The sequence below is a fragment of the Hemitrygon akajei genome, chromosome 2, assembly GCF_048418815.1.
Source record: "Hemitrygon akajei chromosome 2, sHemAka1.3, whole genome shotgun sequence".
NCBI lineage: Eukaryota > Metazoa > Chordata > Chondrichthyes > Myliobatiformes > Dasyatidae > Hemitrygon > Hemitrygon akajei.
The window spans coordinates 178,976,412-179,003,020 of record NC_133125.1 but is presented as its reverse complement, the minus strand read 5'-3'; the positions used below and the strand labels follow the sequence as shown (position 1 = coordinate 179,003,020).

General features: G+C 43.8%; 2 protein-coding genes across 2 annotated transcripts in view; both read left to right on the top strand.

The window, feature by feature from the left end:
• LOC140738401 (uncharacterized) overlaps window positions 1–10,471 on the top strand; it is a 78,394-nt gene extending 67,923 nt beyond the window's left edge. Inside the window, exons 8-10 of the mRNA XM_073065647.1 lie at window positions 2,459–2,560; window positions 3,298–3,455; window positions 10,364–10,471. Coding sequence (XP_072921748.1) covers window positions 2,459–2,560; window positions 3,298–3,455; window positions 10,364–10,471 — 368 coding nt within the window. The remainder of the gene's footprint in view (window positions 1–2,458; window positions 2,561–3,297; window positions 3,456–10,363) is intronic.
• The window catches only part of LOC140721498 (uncharacterized), a 366,186-nt gene extending 343,151 nt beyond the window's left edge, over window positions 1–23,035 (top strand). Inside the window, exons 12-13 of the mRNA XM_073036317.1 lie at window positions 19,773–19,871; window positions 23,028–23,035. Coding sequence (XP_072892418.1) covers window positions 19,773–19,871; window positions 23,028–23,035 — 107 coding nt within the window. The remainder of the gene's footprint in view (window positions 1–19,772; window positions 19,872–23,027) is intronic.
• The last annotated feature ends 3,574 nt before the right edge of the window (window positions 23,036–26,609 follow it).

The following is a 26,609-nucleotide window of genomic DNA, read 5'->3' as shown; positions in this document are numbered from 1 at the left end:
GAGGACCTGAGTTACAGGGAAAGATTGAATAAGTTGGGATTTATTCCTTGGAAAGTAGAGGTTTGGGGGGAGATTTGACAAAGATTTTGAAGGGTACAGATAGGGTAAATACAAGCAGGTTTTTTCCATTGATGTTGGGTGGATCGACAAATAGAGGTCATGGGTTAAGTTTCAAAGTGCATTTATTGTCAAAGAATGTGGAAATTATACAAGGTTGAGATTTGTTTGCTTACAGGCAGTCACAAAGCAAAGAACTCGAAAGAACCCAATTGAAGAAAATGAGACCAACTCCCCAGTGCCCAGAGAGAAAGAGAAACAGAAACACCAAAACAAATCATATAAACAATAGAAGCGAGCAACAACAACAGCATTCCGAACCAAACTGAGTCTTTAGATCCAAATCCCTGGAGCAGCCTGGAGTAGGCCCAAAGCCTCGGTATTCACTTCATCATTTTAACGGGGTAAACAGCTGCAAAGTTCACAGACACGAAGCACAGCAACCGGGGACAGTCTCACAACCTTAGCCTCACAGAGAGAGAAACCCCCAGACTATCTGAGCCAGTGTTTAAATTCAAAGTTCAAAGTACACTTTATTATCAAAGTATGTATACATTATACAACCTTGAGATTCGTCTTCTAACAGGCAGCCATGAAACAATGAAACACAAACACTAACCCCATATATCTGAAAAAAGTCTAACACCCCAATGTGCAGAGAATTACAAGAAACATGTCAGAAGAAAGTCAAAGAATAAATTAACCCACAAAAAAGACCTTCCCTTTCCTTCCAGCTCTGAATGTTAACAAATTTGACAGGACTGATCATTCAGTGCTGGAAGGGAAATTGGTAATGAATGGAAGGTATGCTTCATGGGTAAGTTTATTGTGGGGAGGTAGTGGGATAAAATCTAGACTGAGATAAAATTCCATGATGGGGCAACAAGGACAGAGAAAGGAGAGAGGCTGATGAATAGTCTGACCCACAAGTCTCCATGGAGACGGGAGACTGATGACACTGGGATCAGGAACAGAAAACAAGTTGCTGGAGGAACTCGGTGGGTCAGCAGCATCTGTGAAGGTAAAGGGGTTTCACACACAAAATGGTCCTGCCGAAGGGTTTCGGCCCGAAATGTTGACTCTGCTTTTTTCTCCCTGGCCTGCCGAGTTCCTCCAGCATTTTGTGTGTATTCCTCGGATTTCCAGCATCTGCAGATTTTCTCTTGTCTGAGGTAAAGGGGTTGTGAACATTTCAGGTTGAGACCTGATGCATCTTGTTTTATTTTTACACAAACATTCACGGTTTGGTTCATATTGTTGAAAAACGTCAAGGTGATGACCTGGGGGATAACTTTGAATTCCAGTTCATCTTTAAACTGTTCACTGGGCAGGAGCTGAAGCTATTTGTGATTAGTTAAACCAGTTTATCAGACAGGGTGTTCAGACCTGTTAATCTTGAGTGTATAGTGATGGAAGTTGTGCCAATGGGCAGAGTCTCAGGTGAATGAGTTATAGTTATAATGGGGAAAGGGGATTTGGTGATATGAAGAGGGTTTGATTCAACACCTCAGTAACTCCTGCGATGTGGACGATAAGGTTGGGAATGTGAAAGAGCATTTGTGAGGAAATTGAGAGAAATTCTTTTTCAGTAATGTGGGGTCTGAAGAGGGTGGGAATTTATGTGGTGGGTGCAAAATAAGAAACCAGCTCTTCCATCCCCCTTTCTTGAGAGCAATTGGAAATGAACAAAAACCACTACAAGAGGTCCTTGGATCGTGTGCTCTGCTCACCACTGGATGTGCTGGACAACCTCTCCCCTTATCTGTATGAAATATCCCAGCATTTGGACAGTTCAGCCTGTACCCTTGAGCTGTTTAGTTTCAATGTTGGAATAAGCCACTGCCTGATGCTGTGAGCAGCTGTTCCAGTCCTCGGCATCAGAACAGGATTCACAGTCAAACAGTGGAACCTCAGTGTTACAGCTGGGGTTGGTTTTTGTTAACACTGGCAACTTGATGTCAGTCTCAGCCCTTGAGATCATGAGGGAATACAGCAGAGAATATCGACAGTGGCTGTTGCCTTATCTGCTGGACATGTCCAGAGGGAAGCTGCAGTCTATATGTTTCCACATGCACAGTCACTGGCTGAGGGTTTATCTAAGTTATCAAATGTAAAACAAATCCTGGTAGCAGCCACAAACTGTGTTTTGTGTCTCTCTGAGCTCCCCATTTGCTGCAGTGGTGAGTGAACTCCTGAACCTCCTTCAATCCAAAGCTCTGACATCTGATCCATTTCAGAGTTGTTTGGGTTGCTTGATGTTTAGGGCATGCAATATCATCACCAATCGAAACAACCCTGAGTCAAGCTCTGTTACCGGGACATTTGTCCATTGACGCATGTGTTAAATCATTTATATGGTTTGGTTAACAAATGTTGTAAATTTCTTTTTATTTTTGAAAAGGTTCTAAGATGATCACAATTTGGTGGAAGTTGAAAACCGTCTGTGATATTGTCCTCATCAATTGTTTCGTCATTGCCTGGATCGTCAGTGCTACAACTTTTGGTATGTGGTCAAATAAACTTGTATGAAAATGATGAACTCAGTTCTCTGCAGGGTGGTTGGAATGCATTGAGTATCTCAGTCAGTACATTGTCAGATGCTTTATCAGGACCACCAGCATCTGCAGTCCTCAGCCCCACAACTGGGTGCAGGGAAACCTGCTGGAGGTTCAGACAGTAATGGCCAAACATCAACAGTTCAGAACCACCAGAAACACAGCACAGGTCAGCTGAACACATACAGGTCAGATAAATCACTGGAGGGCACATAGGTAAACCGGACTGAGTGATGGAACTTGGGTGATTCGGTGAGTTTCCAGTGAAATTGTGAGACAGCCGCATAACCAATTGTTGTGGATGTCAGGAGAGTCAAACCATGGACCATGTGGGATGGCTGGCTGCAGTGTCGTGCACTCCTCAAGGTGTGGCCATTGGAACACCAGAAGATGCAGCCAGTGCAGAATATTGACAGCAAGTGACCAGGATAGATTAGACTGCAGGGAATAATTCAGGTCTGGAATAACAGGTCAGCGTGTTGTTATCCCACATCGGAGGCCATGCAGAGTCAGTTGGTTCAGTCATGTAGACAAAGTTAGCAAGTCTGGGCAGAGGCTGGTACATTTCCTGCCCTGTGGCGATAAGTGGAATAGTTTGGTTCTTTGCATCAATAGGCAGCTGTTATGGTCATTTACCTGATGAATTGTTACAGGTTTACTTATTTGAATTTGTTTTTAATTACAGGCCTTTCCACCACGGGAATCGTCACTATTGTCTTATCAATCGTACTGCCAATTGTGTTCATTTTAATTTGGATGTACCGGTACATAAAAGTGTATTTGGACCAAGGTATCTGTCATTGTATTTTCACACTTGTGTATCAACTCCAGTCACATCTCCAAGTAACTTTAGACTCATTTTAATAAAATATAATAAGAAAAAAAAGCTGAATAATCCTCACCCCCACCGAACCCTCTAGATTCCTGTGACCTGTGGGATGAAATTTTCTGACATATTTCCCAGTTATTAAATTCTGATTTACAGTGTCACCACAGCTGGAATGATTCTGGAGTCACCTCTGATCTGACTCCAGAGGGTCTTTAGAAAAAGTAGTCTGGAGAGGAACGTGTCTCAGCTCACTGGTGTTTGATCATGGTGTTGTCAAATTTCAGCATCATATCAGGTTGGTGTAAAGGATCCCAATGATAGTGAGGGGAGTGAGTGAGTGTTTGGGGCCTTTCTCATCCTTGATACAGTTGGGTGTGGGAAGGCCTCTCCTTCAGGCTGTTAATCATCTTGCTTAGATATTTGATTAAATATTCTTGTTTCAGACTGAAACAGCTAAAAAGCACAGCTACTTCCAAGGTCAGTATAATGTCTTAATGCATTTAAACTAACTATCGCTGCTGAAAACTGACGGAAACGACTCTGATTGTGGATGGAACTGCCCACGTAGCTGTAGGTCGGGGTTAAAAGTGCGTTTAAGGAAACGGGGATTTAAACTCCCAATACCGACTCTTGCTGGCAAACATTAAGTCTCTGGTGAACAAAATCGATGATCTCAGAGCCTGAGTGCTGAATCAGAGGGACATTAGGACCGCGTGTGTCCTTTGTTTCATGGAATCCTGGTTAATCAAACCCTGTGTGGATGAGTGTGTGCCTACAAAGACTTACTGCACATTCTCAAACCAAAAGCCGTGGATGAACCAGGAGGTACGTTGTCTGCGGAAGATCTGTGGGATTCAAGGCTGGCGATCCAGACTTGTACCAGAAAACCAGGTATGATTTGCAGAGAGTTATTTGAAGGGTAAAGGGATAATTTCTAACGAGGTTGAAAGCGACATCGGATGTACGACAACTCTGGTAGAGTTTGCAAGACATTACTCCTGCAAAGTGAAACCCAATAGCATGAATGGCAGCAATGCTTCATTACCCGATGATCTCAATTCCTTCTATGCCCGATTTGAAAGGGAGAACACAACTACAGCTGTAAAGATCCATGCTGCACCTGGTGACCCTGTGCTCTCTGTCTCAGAGGCTGATGTTAAGCTGTCTTTAAAGAGAGTGAAACCTCGCAAGTTGGAAGGTCCCGATGGAGTACCTGGTAAGGCTCTGTAAACCTGTGCCAACCAACTGGCGTGAGTATTCAAGGACATTTTCAATCTCTCACTGCTATGGGCAGAAGTTCCCACTTGCTTCAAAAAGGCAACAATTATACCAGAGCCTTAGAAGAATAACGTGAACTGCCTTAATGATGATCGCCTGGTAGCGCTCACATCAACAGTGATGAAATGCTTTGAGAGGTTGATCATGACGAGACTGAACTCCTGCCTCAGCAAGGACCTGGACCCGTTGGAATTTTCCATTTGCCACAATAGGTCAAGGGCAGATGCAATCTCAATAGCTCTCCACACGGCTTTAGACCAGCTGGACAACAGAAGCACATATGTAACGATGCTGTTCATCGACTATAGCTCAGCGTTGAATACCATCATTCCCACATTCCTGATTAAGAAGTTGCAGAACCTGGAACTCTGTACTCCAGTCTGCAATTGGATCCTCGACTTCCTAACCGGAAGACCACAATCTGTGCGGATTGGTGATAACATCTCCTCCTCGCTGGTGATCAATACTGGTGTACCTCAGGGGTGTGTGCTAAGCCCACTGCTCTACTCTCTATATATTCATGACTGTGTGGCTAGGCATAGCTCAAATATCATCTATAAATTTGCTAATGATTCAACCATTGTTGGTAGAATCTCAGGTGGTGATGAGAGGGTGTACAGGAGTGAGATATGCCAACTAGTGGAGTGGTACTGCAGCAACAACCTGGCACTCAATGTCAGTAAGACGAAAGAGCTGATTGTGGACTTTCGGAAGGGTAAGACGAAGGAACACATACCAATCCTCATAGAGGGATCAGAAGTGGAGAGAGTGAGCAGCTTCAAGCTCCTGGGTGTCAAGATCTCTGAGGATCTAACCTGGTCCCAACATGTCGATGCAGTTATAAAGAAGGCAAGACAGTGGCGATACTTCATTAGGAGTTTAAATAGATTTGGTATGTGAACAAATACACTGAAAAACTTCTATAGAAGTACCGTGGAGAACATTCTGACAGGCTGTGTCACTGTCTGGTATGGAGGGGCTACTGCACAGTACCGAAAGAAGCTGCAAAGGGTTGTAAATTTAGTCAGCTCCATCTTGGTTACCAGTCTACAAGGTAGCCAGGACATCTTCAGGCTGCGGTGTCTCAGAAAGGCAGTGTTCATTATTAAGGAACCCCAGCACCCAGGCCATGCCCTTTTCTCACTGTTACCATCAGGTAGGAGGTACAGAAGCCTGAAAGCACACACTCAGTGATTCAGAAACAGATTCTTCCCCTCTGCCATCCGATTCATAAAAGGACATTGAACTCTTGGACACAACCTCACTTTATTTTTAATATACAGTTGGCCCTCCTTATCCACAGGTTCCGCATGCGCGGATTCAACCAACCGCTGATCGGGAAAACCCGGAAGTTCACTCTCCAGCACTCATTGTTTGAGCGTTGTTCACCTCGCGTCTCATTTGGTCGTGACTTTGTTTCTGTGAAAAAATGGCTCCTAAAAAGCAATTAAGTGGTCAAAGCAATTCCTCAAAGGCTAAGAGGGAGCGTAAAGTGCTATCTCTCGCCGAGAGAGTAGAAATCTCAGATCTTTTGAAAAGTGGCATGTCGCTTGCGGAAGTGGCCGTAAGAATGAATCGAGCATTCACACCATAAAGCAGAAAGAAGCTGAAATTCATGGAAGTGTTAGTTCTGTCCCGACAACGGCAAAAATGGCCTCTCTGGTTCGTGACTGAGAAAGCATTAAGTGTGTGGCTAGAGGACATGTCACAGAAGCATATCCCCGTCGATGGCAAAATTATACTTGAAAAAGCACTTAGTCTCTATGAGCACTACTCTGACGGGGTTGAGGAGAGTGAGAGTAAGGGATGCTGGCTAACTCTGTAAAGCGCTACAGCCTCAAGAACTTAAAGATCACGGGAGAATCGGGATCGGCTGGTGCCGAGGCAGCATCAGCGTTCCCAGAAAAGCTCAAGAAACTCTGGTCATTATCCCCTAAACAATCCAGTATAACAACTATTTACATAGTGTTTACATTGTATTACGTATTATAAGTAATCTAGAGATGATTTAAAGTGTACGGGAGGATGTGCGTAGGTTATATGTAAATACTACGCCTTTTTATATAAGGGACTTGAGCATCCGCGCTTTTTGGTATCCGCGGGGGGTACCGGAACTAAACCCCTGCGGATAAGGAGAGCCGACTGTATAGTATTTCTGTGTTTTTGCATGAATTTAATCCATTCGATATATGTTTACTGTATAAAGTATACTGAATAAGATTGACTTATTTATTATTATTTATCTTCTTCTATTTTATGTGTTGCATTGAACTGCTGCTGCTAAGTTAACAAATTTCACATCACATGTCGGTGGTAATAAACCTGATTCTGATTTTTGTTTTCAACACCTTCCAATGAATTAATGCAAGGGAACACCACCTTCTCCCTCTTCCTCCTCAAGTCATAAACCATTCAAAGTTCAAAATATTGACATTCCTTCCTCATGGCCTAACTTTTGCAAGTCCTGGCTAAGTTCACTTTGAGAATAACTGAACCACACAGACTATAGTTATGCAAGAACAGTACCAGTAGCTACTGGTGTTTGTAGTGTAAATGTTCTCTGCTGATTCACAGACAAATTACCAAATGAAGTCTGTCACCGAGAGACAGGAATCAGGAAAAGGGCCGATGTCCCCAGGTTTGGTCAGGGAGTTGTGTATTAAAGAAGAGTTTAATGGATCAGGGAGGGATAGAGAGCTTTATTGGGGGTAAATTCAAGATAAGGAACAAGACAGCTCAAAGCACAAAGTGATGACGATCAGGTTGTCTCAGGTGGACAGGAGGAAACGGATGCAGAAATGCAGAAACTTGTAGACTGAGAGAGACAGGGAGTGAAATGTAAAGTCAGAGGGGTCTGAAAGAACAGATCAGCATTTTAATATTGAGCCATTGTCTGAGGGAGAACCATGTGGGACAGTAAACTGGGTACATTACCATCACCAGGGAAGAGGTACTGAGCACATTGACAGAGCTTCCATCTGCCAAGCCCCAGGTCAAGATGGACTTCATCCTGAGGTCTAAAAGAATGAACTAGAGTTGTAATTTATGATCGGTATTAATTTTCTCAAGTTCTCTTGATTGGGAGAAGGTTCCATTAGATTTGAAATCCATTTGACACTCCTCAGCCCTCTTCCCTAAATGGTGAAAAATCCCCCTGCAACCCACAATAGCCGCCCTCACTATCAACGACAACTCCTAATTTTGTGTAATCTGCAAACTTATTGATCGAGCCTTGCGTTTTTGCATCCAAATCACTGATAAAAATATCAAATAACTAGAGTCCCTACACTGATACCTGCATCACACCACGAGTCACCAGCTTCTATAATGGAAAACAATTTTCTAACTCGGAACCAATTTGAATCCCCCTGGAAGCCCCTGGATTCATGTCAGGATCATGTCAAAATAGATAAAATTCATTGTCCTATCTACCCTTTTGGTTACCTCTTCAAAAACAATTCATCAACCATGACTTCCTGTACATAAAGCTATGATGTCTCCTCCTAATCAGATTCTATCTAATGAAATCCTGGTGGATCCTATTGCTCAGAATTCCCTCCAGTAACTTCCCCACCACTGATGTCAGGCTGACCGGGCTGTAGTTCCCGGGCTTGTCCTTGCTGCCCCTCTTAAACAACAGACCAACACCCAGCATCACCATGAGAACAACAGAGGTTCCAGTGGGAGGCTCACCATCCCCCTGTCAGGGTAAACGGACAGGGAATATCTGTGGCTTTACCAGCATCACCCACATTCTCAGAACCAGTGTGGAGGAAGTGTTGCACGTTGAGAGATCTCCACTTTTGGATGAGACATTAAGCCAGAGTCCCATCTGCCTTCTTTGGGAAGGTGTAAATGATCCTTTAGTGTTATTTCCAAATGAGCAAAGGATTTCTCCCCAGTATCGGAAAAATAATTCTGTTAACCAACATCACAAAGCCATCTTTTATGTAACTGTTTGTTTCTTCCCCCAAGCTATCAGACTCCTCAATACCCGAAGCCAGGACTGACACCTTGCCCTACTGTCCTGTTTATTATTTATTGTAATGCCGGTACTGTTTTTTGTGCACTTTATGCAGTCCAGTGTAGGTCTGTAGTCTAGTGTAGCTTTCTCTGTGTTTTTTTATTACGTAGTTCAGTCTAGTTTTTTTGTACTGTGTCTTGTAACACCATGGTCCTGAAAAACGTTGTCTCATTTTTACTATGCACTGTACCAGCAGTTATGGTCGAAATGACAATAAAAGTTGACTTGACTTGACAAAGCCAGCTTTTACATGACTGTTTGTTCAGCCTTACTCAGTACAAACTGAGTCTCATTCCCTCCAACAGTGACTGCACTGAAAGTACTTCACTGTCTGGACCAGAGACTGGTAAAAGATGCTGTGAGATTACAGGTTCTGTTTCTCACGTGGAGAAGTTCACTCTGCCCCCGCTCACAGGAGTTGGCTGAATTTTTCAGTTCCTGTGTGACGTCATTGAAACGATATGAAGAATGTAAAGAGCTGTCAGACACACTCCTGTTCCTGGCACGATGCACGATGGACTACTTGACAGATAGACCTCAGTATGTGCGGTTGGGAGACTGTAGGTCTGACACGGTGGTCAGCAGCACAGGAGCGCCACAGGGAACCGTACTCTCTCCGGTCCTGTTCACCCTGTACACATCAGACTTCCAATATAACTCGGAGTCCTGCCATGTGCAGAAGTTCGCTGATGACACGGCCATAGTGGGGTGTGTCAGGAATGGACAGGAGGAGGAGTATAGGAAACTGATACAGGACTTTGTGATATGGTGCAACTCAAACTACCTGCGTCTCAATATCACCAAGACCAAGGAGATGGTGGTGGACTTTAGGAGATCTAGGCCTCATATGGAGCCAGTGATCATTAATGGAGAATGTGTGGAGCAGGTTAAGACCTACAAGTATCTGGGAGTACAGTTAGACGAGAAACTAGACTGGACTGCCAACACAGATGCCTTGTGCAGGAAGGCACAGAGTCGACTGTACTTCCTTAGAAGGTTGGCGTCATTCAATATCTGTAGTGAGATGCTGAAGATGTTCTATAGGTCAGTTGTGGAGAGCGCCCTCTTCTTTGTGGTGGCGTGTTGGGGAGGAAGCATTAAGAAGAGGGACGCCTCACGTCTTAATAAGCTGGTAAGGAAGGCGGGCTCTGTCGTGGGCAAAGTACTGGAGAGTTTAACATCGGTAGCTGAGCGAAGGGCGCTGAGTAGGCTACGGTCAATTATGGAAAACCCTGAACATCCTCTACATAGCACCATCCAGAGACAGAGAAGCAGTTTCAGCGACAGGTTACTATCGATGCAATGCTCCTCAGACAGGATGAAGAGGTCAATACTCCCCAATGCCATTAGGCTTTACAATTCAACCGCCAGGACTTAAGAACTTTTTAAAAGCTATTATTAATGCTTTTTGAGAGAGTGATTTAGATGCATATCATATTTTTACTGAGTTAAGTATTGTATGTAATTAGTTTTGCTACAACAAGTGTATGGAACATTGGAAAAAAAATCTTGAATTTCCCCATGGGGATGAATAAAGTATCTATCTATCTATCTATCTATCTAACATCAGACCCTGATATCTGAAATAAAGTCGCTGGTGACAATAAGTCTGATGTGCAGGTTTCAGTCAGCTGTCTGGGCATCAACCTGCCCTTCACAAGGAGACTTTCTCTCCTCGAATGTGCCCCTGACCAGATTGTGGATATCAGCCTGAGCTCCTCTGGCTAAATGAGTGGGAGAACTTTTGCAACAAAATGTGGAATTGAGCCAGAGGTTGAGAGTTACAGAGACTTCCCAGTGAAATTGTGGGGTAACTCCATAACCAATTGTTGTGGAAGTTGGGAAAATCAAACCCTGGATCATGTGGGTCAGTGTAGTGCACTCCCAGAGGAGTGGCCATTGCAACACCAGAAGGAGCAGCTGGTGCAGAATATTGGCAGGAGGTGACCTAGAAAGATTGGACTGGAGACCTCTGAGGACAACTGATCAGGGTCGTGAATTGTCTGTTCCAGGTTTCCCACCGTACAGGACATGCAGTCGATAAGACTGGGCAGAGGTTGGCACATGCCCGTCCCTGCAGGGTGAAAGTGGAACAGTTTGGTTGTTTGCAACATTGTGCAGCTGTTGTGGTCATTTCTCTGGTGAATTGTTACATGTTTTCTGATTTGAATTTATTTTCACTTGCAGGGTATTCCATCAAGGATGCTTTAAATGATGTCTTGCTGATGTTGCCATTGGTGAATGTTCTGCTTCTGTTTTACTTGATCTACAAGAAGAAGTTTTATGGTATGTGACTTTACCTTCGTCTATGAGCTCCAGTTATCTCTCCAAGTAATTTGTGACTAATTTTAACAAAGACATTAATGAAATGAAAACTTGAAAAATCACCCCACTTCCCCCACAGACCCCCCCCCCCCCCGACACACTGTGACCTGTGGGATGAAACTGCATCATTTTTCACCCAGTTGTGAAGTGTTGCTTCACAGTGATACCATCTCTTACCTGACTCCAGAGAGATCTTTAGAAGACGTCGGGTTGAGAGGAAGCTATCTCAGCTGTCTGGTGTTTGACACGTGGTGTTGTTCAACTTCAAAATGAAATCAGCTGAGGAATGAGGAACAGAATCCCCTTTATCCCAGTGATGGTGAGGTGTTTGCATGATAGGTATCCCTCCGACCCTCGATAGAATTCAGTGTTGGGAGGCCTCTCACCGATCTTTCCTGGATATTTGCAACAGTTTTGTTTTCAACAGCACCTTCCAGATAGTCAGCACAAGGGAACACATTCCCCCTCTTCCTCTCCAAGTTGTAAACTATCCAGGGTTCAAAATATTGACATTCCTTCCTCATGGACTAATTCAAGCAAGGCCTGGCTAAGTTCAGTTTGAGATCTACTTCACTGTAGAGGCTAAAGTTGTCCAAGAATAGAATCAATGTTTGTACAGTAAACACCCCCGGCTGTTTCACAGGCAAATGACCAAATGAAGTCTGTCACCAAGCCAAGTAAAGCAAGATGAGGACAGATGACCCCAGGCTCGGTCAGACAGTGGGGTATCAAAGAAAAGCTTGAAGGATTAAGGAAAGGTGGTGAGCTTTAGTGGGGTAAATTCAGAGATAAAGAACAATTTGCTGAAAGCACAAAGATCAAGCTTGCTGAGAAGGAGAGGATTAGAACAGAAATATAAAGGTTTATAGACTGCAGAGAGGAAGGGGAAGTGAGTTGTAAAGTCAAAGAGATTTCTGAAAGTATTGATGAGCATTGAGCTGTAATCTGAGTGAGAACCAGTGTCGGGCAACAAATCTGAGAAAATGACAATCACCAGGGAAGAAATACTGAGTCAGTTGTTGGAGCTGCCATCTGACAAGTTGGATATCCAGATGGACTTCATCCTGGGGTCTGAAAAAGGCAGCTGATGACATACTTCATACAGCAATTTAAATGTTCCCCCTGTTCTGAAAAGTTTCCATTAAATTGGACAACAGCAAACGTGATTGCTTTATACAAAGATGCCAAGAAATGGCAGGAGAGTATGGGTGAGGGGGATGTGTGGGTGTGAAACTTGGCAATGAGATGGGGTAGAATATAGAGACAGATGAATCTGGAGACAGATACAATTTTCAGTACTGGAGTGATGGGTAACATTTCGAAGGGTTGATCCTGTGGGCAGATTGAAGGAGCAGAGACAGATGTATGATCTCGATCACAACCATCATGGCATCCTGATAAGTTGCTGCAAAAGTTAAAGGATGGAACTAAGGGATTATTTTTATATTCAGGATAATCTTTCAACACGTCTACATAAAATGTTCCAGCATGTGGACTGTTCAGCCTGCACCCTCGTGGAGTTTAGTTTTCAATTTGAACCAGAACACTGTCCGATGCCATTGAACAGCTGGAAACAGTGATGTTGTGATTCTCTGCATCAGAACAGGCTGTACTGTCAGACATGGAACTCAGTCACTGGCAAAATGTTTAATTGCAGTCTTCCAGGTCACTGGGATAATTCAGCAGAACTGATTTACAGTGGCCTGATATCCCATCCACTGGATGTACACACGGACAAACTACAGAGTACCTGTCATTTCCACATGTGATGCCTGTGGGTCAGTAAGTTATCAAATGTAGTGTTTCCAGAGGGAACCAGAAGATGCTTTTGGTCCCTCCCTGGTCTCTCCACTTGTTGCCAGTGTGTGAGAGCTCTCTGAACCTCCTTCAGTCCAATGCTTGAATGTCTGGTCCAGTTCTGAGCTGGTTGATTGCCTCATGTTAGGACAGTGAATATCACAATGAACCTGACCAAGCCCGGGTTCATCTCTGTTCACTGCAGCACTTCATTGATGCAAGTTTTGAATAAGTTGTGTAGATTGTAACTCAGGGGGATTACTACCATCAGGGAGGAGGCACAGGAGCCTGAAGACACACATTCAATGATTTAGTAACAGCTTCTTCCCGTCTGTCATCAGATTTCTGAACGGTCCGTGAACCCGTGAAGATAATCTCACTATTTTTGCTCTCTCTTTCACAACTATACATCTCAGTGTAATTTATAGTCTATTTTATTTATTGCTCTGTACTGTTGCCACAAAACGACAAATTTCATGATGTATATCAGTAATGATTAACCTGAGTCTGAATTCTGATTCTGAGAATTTCAAATGGTTTTAATTTCTTTCTTTTAGGTGGGGCATTCTTCCAAACTATCTTTAACCTGGTATTCTTACTTGGCATTTCTGTCAGCAATTCGATTCCAGGTAAGTGCTTGAACATAATTCTGTATTTACATGAAATGATGTACTTGGTACTGAGCAGAGGGATAGAATGAAGTGTCTCTGTCAGAACATTGTGAGCTGCTTCATCTGGACCACAAACACAGACAGTCCTTGGCCCCACAGCTGAGGACTGGGAAACCTGCTGGAGGTTTAAAATATCTGAATGTCCATTTTAGTTTAAATATCTGTTCAGAAAAACTGGCCACACAAAATTTCAGACAGGCAATGATCTACTACCTGTAGTCTGTATAGAGTCCATGAAGTTGATGCCATTTTGCCTTGCTTCTATAGCCTCTGTGTCTGTCTGCTGAGTAAATACAGATGTAAAATATGCATTTAAGATCTCCTCGATCACTTTTGGCTCCACGTATGTATTACCATTCTGATCTTCCAGAGGAGCAAGTTTATCACTTGAAATCCTTTTGCTCTGAACATATCTGTAGAATCCCTCAGGATTCTCATTCACCTCGTCTGCTAAAGCAACCTCAAGCCTTCTTTTCACCCTCCTGATTTCTTTCTTAACTCTTCTCTCATTTCTTATACTCCATCAGCCCCTCATTTGTTCTTACCTGCCGGTACCTGCAATGTACCTCTTTCTTTTTCTTAAACAAGGACTCAATATCTCTTGAGAACCAAAGTTTCCACACCTGTTATCTTTACCTTTTATTCAGACAGGCTTTGTATTCTCAAAACTTTATTTTTGAAGGCCTCCCACTTACCAAGTGCACATTTGCCAGAAAAAATCCTGTCCAAATCCACACTTACTAGATCTTCTCCTACACCATCAAAACTGGCCTTTTTCCAATTTAGAAACTTAACCTGCAGACCAAACCTATCTTTCTGCATATTTTCTTCAAAACTAATGACATTGTGATTACGAGATGCAAAGTGTTCTCCTACACACCCTTCTGTCACCTTTCCTATCTCATTCCCTAACAGCAGATCAAGTATCACACACTCTTTCGTTGGGACTTCTAATACTGATTAAGAAAATTTCCTGAACACATCTGACAAACCCTATCCAGTATGGTCCTTTGACACTATGGGAGGCCAAGTCAATATATTGAAAGCTAAAATCAGCAACTATAACAACCTTATATTTCTTGCAACAGTCTGCGATCTCTCCATAAATTTGTTCCTCTAAACCCCACAGACTTTCGTATAATCTGTAATGTGCTCCATTAACGTGTTCACACTTTTCTTATTCCTCAGTTCCACCATAATGCCTCACTAGATGAGTTCTCCAGTCTGGCCTGGCTGAGCACTGCCAGGATATTATCCTTGAATAGTAAAATATCCCCTCCTCCTTTAATCCCTCCCGCTCTGTTGTGTCTAAAACAACGGAACCCCAGAATATTGAGCTGCCAGTCCTGTCCCCTCCTGCAACCAAGTCTCCCTAATGGCTACAATACCATATTCCCAGGTGTTGATCCATGCTGTGAGCTCATCTGCCTTTCCTATGATACTTCTTACATTGAAATATACACAGTTCAGGACATCAGTCGCTCCATGCTCAACCTTCTGATTCCCGTCTGTCCCCACAACCTCTCCACTATCTGTTCGGACACTCTGGTTCCCATCCAGATGTAACTCCAGTTTAACAACTCCTCCCCATACCCCATGCAGCACTCGAAAACTTTCCCACTCGGATATTAGTCTCCCTCCAGTTCAGGTGCAAACTGTGACTTCTGTACGGATCTCATTTTCCCTGGAAGAGAGCCCAATGGTCCAAGAATCTGACGCCCTCCCTCCTACACCAACTCCCTAGCCATGTGTTAAACTGTATAATCTTCCTATTTCTGGCCTCACTCACACGTGGCCTGAGTAGCAATCCTGAGATCACAATCCTGGAAGTTCTGCTTCAACTTAGCACCGAACTCCTGAACTCACTTTGCAGAACCTTTTCACTCTTCCTACCTACATGGACCACGACTTCTGTTTCACCTTCCACAGATGCTACACAAACTGCTGTGTGTTTCCAACATTTTTATTTATTATTAAACACAGAGCTGATAGATTCTAAGTAGTAAATATTGTTACGTACCTGTAATGAGTTAAAAGAACCAGCAGAAATGGAACACACCTGGAGTCTGGTTTTGCTATAAACAAAACACTATTTATTAGTATCTACGTAGTGTGTAGGCCTCCGTTAGTCTCGATAGACCATGGATTTGCACCTTGGAGAGTTTCCAGGGCGCAAGCCTGGGCAAGGTGTTTTTATATGGAAGACCGGCAGTTGCCCAAGCTGCAAGTCTCCCCTCTCCATGCCACTGATGTTGTCCAAGGGAAGGGCATTAGGACCCATACAGCTTGGCACTGGTGTCATCGCAGAGCAATGTGTGGTTAAGTCCCTTGCTCAAGGACACACACATGCAGCCTCAGCCAAGGCTCGAACTAGCAGCCTTCAGACAACTAGACGAACTCCTTAAACACTTGGCTACACGCCAACACTATCTGCCTAGTATAGTATTACAAAACCAGACAAATCAAACAGGTTAGCAAAGTTTATGCACATATAAGTGTGGAAATATAAAACCCCAAACTTCTTCAAGCTTAGGTGGTAAGAGTTACAGTCTTATGATGGTGTATAAGGAAAGTTCAGTTCAATGCACGAGATTACTGTTGTTGGTAAGAGAGAGAGAGATTTGTAATCCAAAGGTGAATGTTGTGAGAAGGCAATTACATCGAGATTCCACGACAGCAATACAAAATAACAATAGCAGTAGGTTTTATCTCCAAAGTTGTTCCACTCCACACACGAAGTATCACCGACAGTGACTTTCAACACAAGTGGTACCACACCTGAATTCAGACACGGGACATCTCAAAGTGGTGGCCACAGGATACTCAAACAGAATCCACGTGTGGATTATCACCAACAGTAGCTTATCACAAAGGGGACCATCTTCAAGGGAACCACCACCCAGGCAAGGGTCGACACACTGGTAGATTCCACAGGGTCACCCCAAACACACAACGTGAAAGCCACTTATCCAGTTCCACGACATACGAAATAACTCCAACAGTGATTTGCCACAGGGGTGCCTTTCTTCAGTGAAATACCACACGCAGACAAAGGGTAAACACACACGTCGTACTCACAAAGGTTTTCCCCTCACCAAAGAACCCACTCCTGTAGATTAACTAAGTGACAATCACACTTCCATAGCTGAATGGAAACAAACTCACCCTTAGGGGCTACTTAGAGAGAGTGTCCAAACAGCGATGTCTTTGTCACTAGGCTTCTTCTGTTCCAAACCTTCTTCTCCTCTCTTCTCTTCCTGCAAACTTGTTCTAGTTGCAGAAAACTTGTGAGAGTCATATATCAAATACTCAGGATCGATCTTAACTCACCCCTTTTGGGCTACTGAGAGTTTAAATCAGCGACCGACTCACTGGTGTCTTTCATTGACAGAATCCATCTTGACTCTAACTGTGTGTGTCTGCGTGTCTCTGTGTCTATAAGAGGAATCACCTGACCTTGCTTATTCAAAACAAGCTGCCACTTGTATGAACAATCACTGCTCACCATAGCAACCCAGCATTTCTGCAGTCAGTAGAAATCCAAAAAAACAAAAGGGCGTCTCAATTCTTTTGGCGTTTTAAAGTGACAGACCACAGAAAAAAAATGAACCCTAGGGGTACATAACAATATCTAAAAGCACCAGTGATCCAGTACCCACGGGAGAGCAGAGTTTCTAATTATTGATTAATGTAATGTAATAAACGGATACTGAAATTCTTCAAAACTGGAGGAAAAGCAAGTTCCAATAAGGAAATTCAGACTGTACAATAGGATATCGATAGATAGATATTCACATAGATAGATAGATATAATGATAGATATCCTATCATTACAAACTCATTCGTAAGGCCAGTGATGTTGTGGGGGTGGAACTGGACTCTCTGACGGTGGTGTTTGAAAAGAGGATGCTGTCCAAGTTGCATGCCATCTTGGACAATGTCTCCCATTCACTCCATAATGTACTGGTTAGGTACAGGAGTACATTCAGCCAGAGACTCATTCCACCGAGATGTAACACTGAGCATCATAGGAAGTCATTCCTACCTGTGGCCATCAAACTTTACAACTCCTCCCTCGGAGTGTCAGACACCCTGAGCCAATAGACTGGTCCTGGACTTATTTCCACTTGGCATAATCTACATATTATTATTTAATTATTTATGGTTATATATTGCTATATTTCTACACTATTCTTGGTTGGTGTAACTGTAATGAAATTCCATTTCCCTCGGGATCAATAAAGTCTGTCTGTCTGTCTGTCAATGAGTGGGTGATAACTCAGCACATGGAGTTTAATACAGGAAAGTGTGAGGTGGGGCCCTTGAGTAAGAGGAATCAGACTGTAATGTCAATGGAGAGGAATTGTAAATGAGTGAATTGCAGAGGGATCAAGATGTTCTTGTAAAGGAATCACAAAAGATCTGGTACAGCAAGTAATTAGGAACAGGGGTGACCTATAAGGATCTGGAGTTTAGAAATGAGGAAGTATTGTTGCAGTTGTGCAGAGTGTTGGAGACCCGCTTGATACTGTGCACAGTTCTGGTCCCCTTGTTTAAACACAATTGCACTGACACTGCAGGCAGTCCAAAAGTGATCCATATGAGTAATTCCTGGGATGAGTGGCTTTTCCCACCACAAGCAGTTGGGAGGTATTTAAAGAGATGGATAAATATTTGAAAGATTGGGGAATTTGGGATTGTGTGGGACTGGGACAGAAGAGGAGATGGATAAATATTTGAAAGATTGGGGAATTCGGGATTGTGTGGGACTGGGACAGAAGAGGAGATGGATAAATATTTGAAAGATTGGGGAATTCGGGATTGTGTGGGACTGGGACAGAAGAGGAGATGGATAAATATTTGAAAGATTGGGGAATTCGGGATTGTGTGGGACTGGGACAGAAGAGGAGATGGATAAATATTTGAAAGATTGGGGAATTCAGGATTGTGTGGGACTGGGACAGAAGAGGAGATGGATAAATATTTGAAAGATTGGGGAATTCGGGATTGTGTGGAACTGGGACAGAAGAGGAGATGGATAAATATTTGAAAGATTGGGGAATTCAGGATTGTGTGGGACTGGGACAGAAGAGGAGATGGATAAATATTTGAAAGATTGGGGAATTCGGGATTGTGTGGGACTGGGACAGAAGAGGAGATGGATAAATATTTGAAAGATTGGGGAATTCAGGATTGTGTGGGACTGGGACAGAAGAGGAGATGGATAAATATTTGAAAGATTGGGGAATTCGGGATTGTGTGGGACTGGGACAGAAGAGGAAATGGATAAATATTTAAAAGATTGGGGAATTCGGGATTGTGTGGGACTGGGACAGAAGAGGAGATGGATAAATATTTGAAAGATTGGGGAATTCAGGATTGTGTGGGACTGGGACAGAAGAGGAGATGGGGCCTGAGGCAGATCAGCTCCAATTGTATTGAATGGTGGGGCAGGTTTAAGGAGCTGAGTGACCGACTCCCCTCTTATTTTCTTGTGTTTATTATCTTCTTGCAAAAGAACAATGGATTGTGGTCCTTAACACAGAGATTCTGCAGATACTGGAAATCCAGAGAAACACACACAAAATGCAGGAGGAACTCAGGAGGTCTGACAACACCTATGGAAAGGAATAAAGAGTTGATGTTTCGGGCTACCCTTCATCAGGACCAGAAAGAAAGGGGAAAGAGCCAGAATAGGAATGTGGGGGGAGGGGGAAGAGTACAAGGTGAAAGGTGAAGCCATGTGGAGGGGTAGGTAGGTGGGTGGGGGAGGGGGTGAAGTGAGAAGCTGGGAGGTAATAGGTGCAAAAGGCAAATGGCTGACAAATGAATCCAATTGGACAGGAGAGTGGTCGATGAGAGGAAGGGGTGGGGGAGAGGCAGGGGCTTCTGATAGTGAACTCATCAAAATTTGGACATCTCAACACCAGAAGGAGCACCCAGTGCAGAATATTGACAGCAGGTAACAGGGAAATACTGACTGAGGAAGAGAGAGTGAGTCAGTCTGTTCATGGCCGGCGTAACGAATCAGTGGCTTGTTCACCCAGCACAGCAGGTAGAGTCAGTCGGTGCAGACCAGAAGTCAAGGTTGACAAGACTGGTCAGTGATGAGCACATCTCTTCCCTGCAGGAGATAAGGGGAACAAATTGGTTGTGGCAACAATTGGCAGCTCTCCTGCACATTTTTCTGGTGTATTGTTGCATGTTTGCTGATTTGAATGTATTTGTAATTGCAGGTTTTTACAGCAAGGACACTGTCACATTTGCTGCGTCAATCACAATGGTGGTGTTGCTTGTAGTGGCTTTTATTTCATTTGTGATTCTTTCGTGGAAAGGTAAGTGTTATTGTCTGCACTTGGGTTTAAACTTCAGGCATCTCTCCAAGGAAATTGCAGTTCATTTTAAAAGAAAAATCACCTCCCCCCCCCCCCCCCACCACTCTGGGTCCCTGAGACATGAGGGATGAAATTCCCCTGTATTTTTGCCCAGTTGTGGAGTGGTGTTTCACAGTGACACCACTGCTGGAACGATTCCGGAGTTACTTCTGACCTGGCGTCAGAGATGGTACTTGAGGGTAAAATGTCTCAACTCAATTGTGTTACACACATTATGTTGTCAAAGGTGCTGTGACTCGTGATGTAGAGGTGAGGAGTGAGGGACCACTCCTCACTGCACACACGTGGCTCCTCCATGGAGAGAGTTAAATGCACCAAGTTTCTGAGAGTCACATAAGAGATGATCTCACCTGGTCCCTCATCACCACCTCTTTGGTTAAGAAAGCAGAGCAGCATCTCCATTCCTTGAGGAGATTGTGGCTAACCCCCACCCCCATCCCCCATGATAATATATGCACCTTGTTATTGGTTAATTTATTTGTGGTGATATTACTTTGTGTTATGCACGTGAGTTACATGTACTGTGTTGTGAACATTAATCCAGAGGAAAGTGGTCTCATTTGATGGTATACATGTATACGGTTGAATGACAATAACTTGAAAGTTGCTCATTAATCCGATGAAGGGGAGGTGAGAGAGTGGTAAAGCCCCTCCTCATGACATGGATTTTAGCAAAGTTTTGTTAAAGTTCCTCATGGCGTACTCAAGAAACTAAATGTCCATGGGATCCAAGAAAAGATGGTGTTGGAATAAAAATTGGTTGAGAGGGAGGAAGCAAACAGTGAGGATCAATGGGAGTTGCAGTGTCTGGAGGGCCATGTGTGGTGAGTTAAGCAGGGCTCAGTAACAGGTCCCTTGTTGTTTAAGGTTCATGTCAATGATTTGAACTTGAATTGAGGAACAGGATCAGGAAGTTTCCTGTTGATCACAATATCAGCAGTTTGGTTGACAGTGAAGAAGAAAGGTCTGGGTCACAGGAAGATATCACCGGTCTCCTTGGATACACAAAAGAGGAAATGGAATTCAGTCTGGAAATGTTTACAGCAGTGCTTTTGGAGAGGGCAAACTAGGCAAAGGAACAAACAGTAAACAGAAGACTAAGGCATGGAGAGGAACTGACAACTCTCAATGTTCATGGGCACAGATCCCAGAAAGATGGGTTGCTAGGTTACCTGGTTTCTGTCAATCACAGTAGCATAAGTGTGGTAGACTTGATGAGGATGTGGAGAGAAATGGTTTCAAGGGGAAGTAATCAGGAATGGACAGCTGAGTGAACTGGTATAGATGGGCTGAATGGCCTCCTTCCATGTGGTAAGGAAAGTGGGGTCTTGCCTTTTGTTTTGTGCACAGAGCTGGTGATGGGAGATGTGAAAGGGTGAGGAACAATACCTGAGGAGAGGGAACTATTAGCAATGGCATTAACACTGGAACCAGGAGAGGAGGTTGGTGATGAACAGGATCTAACGGAAGGAGGGTTGAGCATGAAAAAGAAATGGATAGAATCCAGACTCAATGCAATTTCAATACCAGGGCATCGAGGGACATTTGGGAAGGTTGGTCCAGTGGGCAAAGGGAAGTGGGGAAACTACAGGGGCAGATGCACAGTCTGAATCCCAGCCATTCATGGGTTCAGTGCACATTGTTAGAATATTTCAGCATGGTGAGTTGTGGAAACAGTGGTGAATTAGGGGTTCTCTTTGTGTTTCTGCATAGTCTTTGAATAAACAATTGGTGAAGGAGAGCAGGACCTGATGATGCTGAATAGGGTGCAGCCAGATCTGACGATGGGCGTTTAAAGCCATTTTTCACTGAGGACACACCCACACTTGCATCTCTCATTTGAGGGAGTGCAGATGGAGGCTCCACCACAGCAGACACTCAGATGAGGGAGTAATGTAGGTTTTCACTAATAAAATGAAGTGAAACGTTTAAAGTTTAATGAAACACATAACACATTTTATTGAACTCCCAAACCAACATACAAAAACGCGCTAAAACTCTTTACATAATAATGTCATCTCGTCAGACCAGCCTCTTAAAGTGAAACCCCAACTCAATGTGGATGGTTCTGAATTATGTACATTTCTGCCAATCACGTTACCCTACACAGGCCCCTCTGGAATTAACTAAAACCAGCATTGGGAGCCTGTCTGAAGCTCGGATCAGCAGCCCGGCTCGGGTCCTGTGCTCGTCCAGAGGTGATGGCAGGGGCATGGCAGTGGAATACTCCAAATCTCGGTGGGCTGGTTTAAGGCGATCTTCTGAAGTATGTTCAGGTTTATCCCTCTTACCAATGATGAAAGTCTTTTCCCTCCATTCCAAAACACAGAATGGGCCATCATAAGGGGGCCTAAGGGGATGTTGGAGTGCATCATGGCGGACAGAAACAAATGAGGTGGAATGTAAAGGCACTTGGGAATCCTTGTGCAGAACACCCTAAAGTTTATCTTGCAGGTTGGGTCAGGGGTGAGGAATATAAATGCAATGTTAACATTCATTTCAAGAGGACTAGAATATAAGAGCAGGGATGTGATGCTGAGGCTTTATAAGGCACTGGTGAGGCCTCACCTTGAGTATTGTGAACAGTTTTGGGCTCCTCCTCGAAGAAAAGATGTGCTGGCATTTGAGAGGGTTCAGAGGAGGTTCACAAGGAGGATTCTGGGAATGAAAGGGTTATCATATGAGGAACGTTTGATGGCTCTGGGCCTGTACCTACTAGAATTCAGAAGGATTTTGAATTTTGAAAGGCCTATACAGAGTAGATGTGGAAAGGATGTTTCCCATGTTGGGGAAGTGTAGAACAAGAGGGCACAACCCCAGGATAGAGGGGCATCCATTTGAAACAGAGATGCTGAGAAATTTCTTTGGCCAGAAGATGGTGAATTTGTTAACACAGGCAGCTGTGGAGGCCAGGTTGGTTGTATTTGAGGTGGAAATTGATAGATTGTTGATTGGCCAAGGCATTAAAGGTTACGGTGAGAAGGTCTGGGAGTGGGACTGTGGAGGGGTAAAAAAGAATTAGCCATGATTGAATGGCAGAGCAGACTCTGTGGGCCAAATAGCCTAATTCTTCTCCTATCTCTTATGGTCTTGTAGGCTTCTAAACAATAATTACTGAACCCATCAGTAATTAAAAATCTGGGTGAAGGAAAAGTGTCCCTTGGATCTTATGGTGGACAATCCCTCAGACATGTATCACTGGTTACCGATGGACTTCCTGGACAACCACTGTCCTTATCCATGTTAAATGTCCCAGCATTTGGACAGTTTAGTCTGCACTCACATTGAGTTCAGTTTTTTCTTGGACCAGAACACTGTTTGAAGCCTTGAGCATCTGGGTGTGGTGATGGTTCAGTCCTCACAACAGAACAGGCTTCACAGTGGAACTTCAGTGCTGTAGCTGGGGCTGGGTATTGTCACCACAGGCAGGACCACATCAACTGAAACCTTCACCATCTCTAGAATAATACAAAGCTGATTTGTAGTGGATTGTTACCTCATCTGCGGGATATGTACACAGGGAGACTGCAGTGTATCTGCCAATTCTGCATGTGTAGACATTCGATAAGGGATTACAGAAGTTATCAAATATGTGTTTGTTTGTGTTTATCTGTTGTTTCCTGGATTCTCTGCTTGCTGCCAGTGTGAGAGAGATCCCTGGACTTTCTTCAGTCCGGTGTTCTGATTTCTGCTCCATTTCTGAACTGGTTGGGTTTCCGTGTTTAAAAAGCCTGACTTACTCAGGGTCCATCTTCATTACCAAGAACACATTGTAAATTGATGCTTATGTGAAATAATTTGTGTAGATCTACTACGGCTTTCAAACTGATTAGTTTTCATTTATCCAAAGGCACCAGTAGATGGATATTTGTCGGTAATGTTGGTTTTCTCATTGTCGTCGTCATTGCTACAATTTCCTGGATGGCGTTTAAAGGTATGTGCTGAAATATTATTCTGTATTTTCATGTAAATGATGAACTCTGTTCTCTGGAGTTTGGTTGGAATGAAGTGAGTATCTCAGTCAGGATGTTGTGAACTGCTTTACCAGGACCACCAGCACCTGAAGTCCTCAGTCCCACAGCTGAAGTCCTTTCCCACAGGGGGATCTGCTGGAGGTTTAGACTTTAATGGCATTTCACTGATGCTCATGGAACTGAAGGCAAAATGTTGACCTGAGCAGACAGTTGCCTCAATGGGACAAGGCAGAGTGTGGGGATAATTTGCCGGAGATTACGTGGCCCATGTTGGGAGAATGTGACTAATGGTGTCCTGCTAGGATCTGTGTTTGGATTACAACTTGTCTCAGATTGACGGACGGGTGACAGGTTGCATGACCACATTTCCCAGTGAAGCAGGAAGTGGGAGCAGCTTTGTGGTCAACAGGGATTAATAGATGGGAATGAGTAAAACCAGGGATAAATGCCACTCTACAGCCAGACAAATTCATGTGGGCATCAGAATTCTGACAAGTCCTTAATAGGTCTTGGAGACAGAGAGGTATTTTGTGTCCCAAATCAAAGGAAGGAGAAATTGGTCTTTAAGGATTCTGTTGTACATTTACTGAGCAGAATTTGCAGAAACTAGGGCTGTGCTGAATGGATCTGAGACAGTTAAAGGGTGAAGTAGTTAAATTTTACAAGAAGTCAAATTTTACAAGAAGAAGAGCTTTGACAAGCAGCCAATCCAGGCATCAGAACTTTGGAGAAGAGGGGGGATAAATCAGATTTATTTCTCAAGGATAAAAGGCAGCAGCAGGTGACGGTTTAGTGACCAGTCACTAGTCAGTGTTTGGGATTGATTAGTGAGAGCAAGTTAAAGGAAGGCAGGGACAAGCACAGTGTCCATCGTCTCAGTGGACATCGTCAGAGTGGTGATCTCGAGGCTTTAGCTCTTCAAAGGGAGGCTTCACTCAGAGAAAGCAATGAAAACATAATTTTAAGTTTTTTTCCCCTTCTCTTCTTTATATTTGCCCAGTTAGGACAGTAGAGATGCCAGGCAGGATAGTGAAATGCTCCTCTTGTGTGATGTGAAAAGGCAGGGAGACCTCCAGTGTCTCTGTGACTACAACTGCAAGAAGTGCATCCAGCTGCAGCTTCTAACAAACAGCATTAAGGAATTGGAGCTGGAACTGGATGAATTCCAGATCATTCGTGAGGCTGAGCGGGAGATAGATAGGACATATTGAGAGGTAGTTACACCCAAGGTGCAGGACACAGGAAACTGGGTGAATGTCAGGAAGGGGAAAGAGGTTAAGGAACCAGTGTAGAGTACCCCTGTGGCCATCCCCTTCAACAACAGGTATGTCGCTTTGGTGAGACCAATACAGAAGGGACGGTTTGCCCCTGAATTGGAGAGGGAAGGTTTGTTAATGCTTCATGGTGGGATTTAAACTGGAGTTGCAGGGAGATGGGAACCAGAGTGTCAGAACAGTCAGTGGAGAGGTTGTGGAGGCAAATGTTGGTAAGACCACAGATGAAGATCAAAAGATTGTGCATGCTGCGACTTGTGTCCTGAGCTGCATATATTTCAATTGTTACGAAGGATGAACAGCTCTGATGGGCAGAAGGGTGCAGGGTTGCCCATGTCCCCCTCCTCTGGGAGAATTATAAACCGTTACTGTTGCCAGGCTGCTAATGAGAGAGAAAGAGATGGAACAAAAACATACTGGGACTGGAACATCTGCTTCAGATAAGGGAGAGATAACACTGGGAGGAAGAGACTTGTTGTTCCACCATATTATGACTCCTGTAAGACTTATGGCTCCGGAGAGGGCTGTTTACTTGGTACCATTCTGTTCATTAAAATTCCTCAGTGGACAGCCGGAGTGGGCTGGTTTGATGGACTAAGCCATTCAAAACTGATTGACACCTCAGACCCCGTGAGTGGGGATAAAAGTGAGGTCTGGGGAGACACCCCTCAGACACACCAGGAGACGCACCAGGAGACACACTAGTGAGCACTGCTTAAGTGTTGGAACCCACGAGAAGGTGTGGGGCATCGGAGACCGAACGAAGGATCGGTCAATTTTAACTCACAGTGTTTATAGCGAGGCCGGTGGGAACTTGTGTGTGTGTCCACCCTTGCCTGGGTGACGAGTCCACCATAGAAGAATGGTGTAGCTAAAGGACAGAGGGGTCATACCTGAATGGCCACAACAACACATCGACGGATCAAGAACGTAAAGGAAGGTTTGACTTGTTGTCACTGTTTGCTCTCTGTCTCTCTCTCTCACTCCAACAATTACAACACATCGACCAATAACTAACTACCTCAGCCTGTATGAACTGAACTGAACTTTATACTTTCCCATGATAATTCATTATCCCCTAGACAACGATAGAGCTTGTTTATTATTGATTATTATTATACCCACACTTTTAGGTTTAGTATTGCTAATGTGTATTATCTATATATTTGCATTGTTGATATTGATTTGTATATTTTACTAATAAACACTGTTTTGAAAATAGTATCAGACTCCAACGGACACTTCTATCTTTGCTGGTAAGACACCCAGTTACGGGGTTCGTAGCACAATGCAAAAAGTATTGTAGGAAAGGCAGATAATAGTGGTGACTAGTGGTGTTCCAGGGATCTGTGTTGGGACCGATTCTTTTTATGTTATATGTCAATAATTTGGATGATGGAATTGATGGCTTTGTTGCAAAGTTTGTAGAC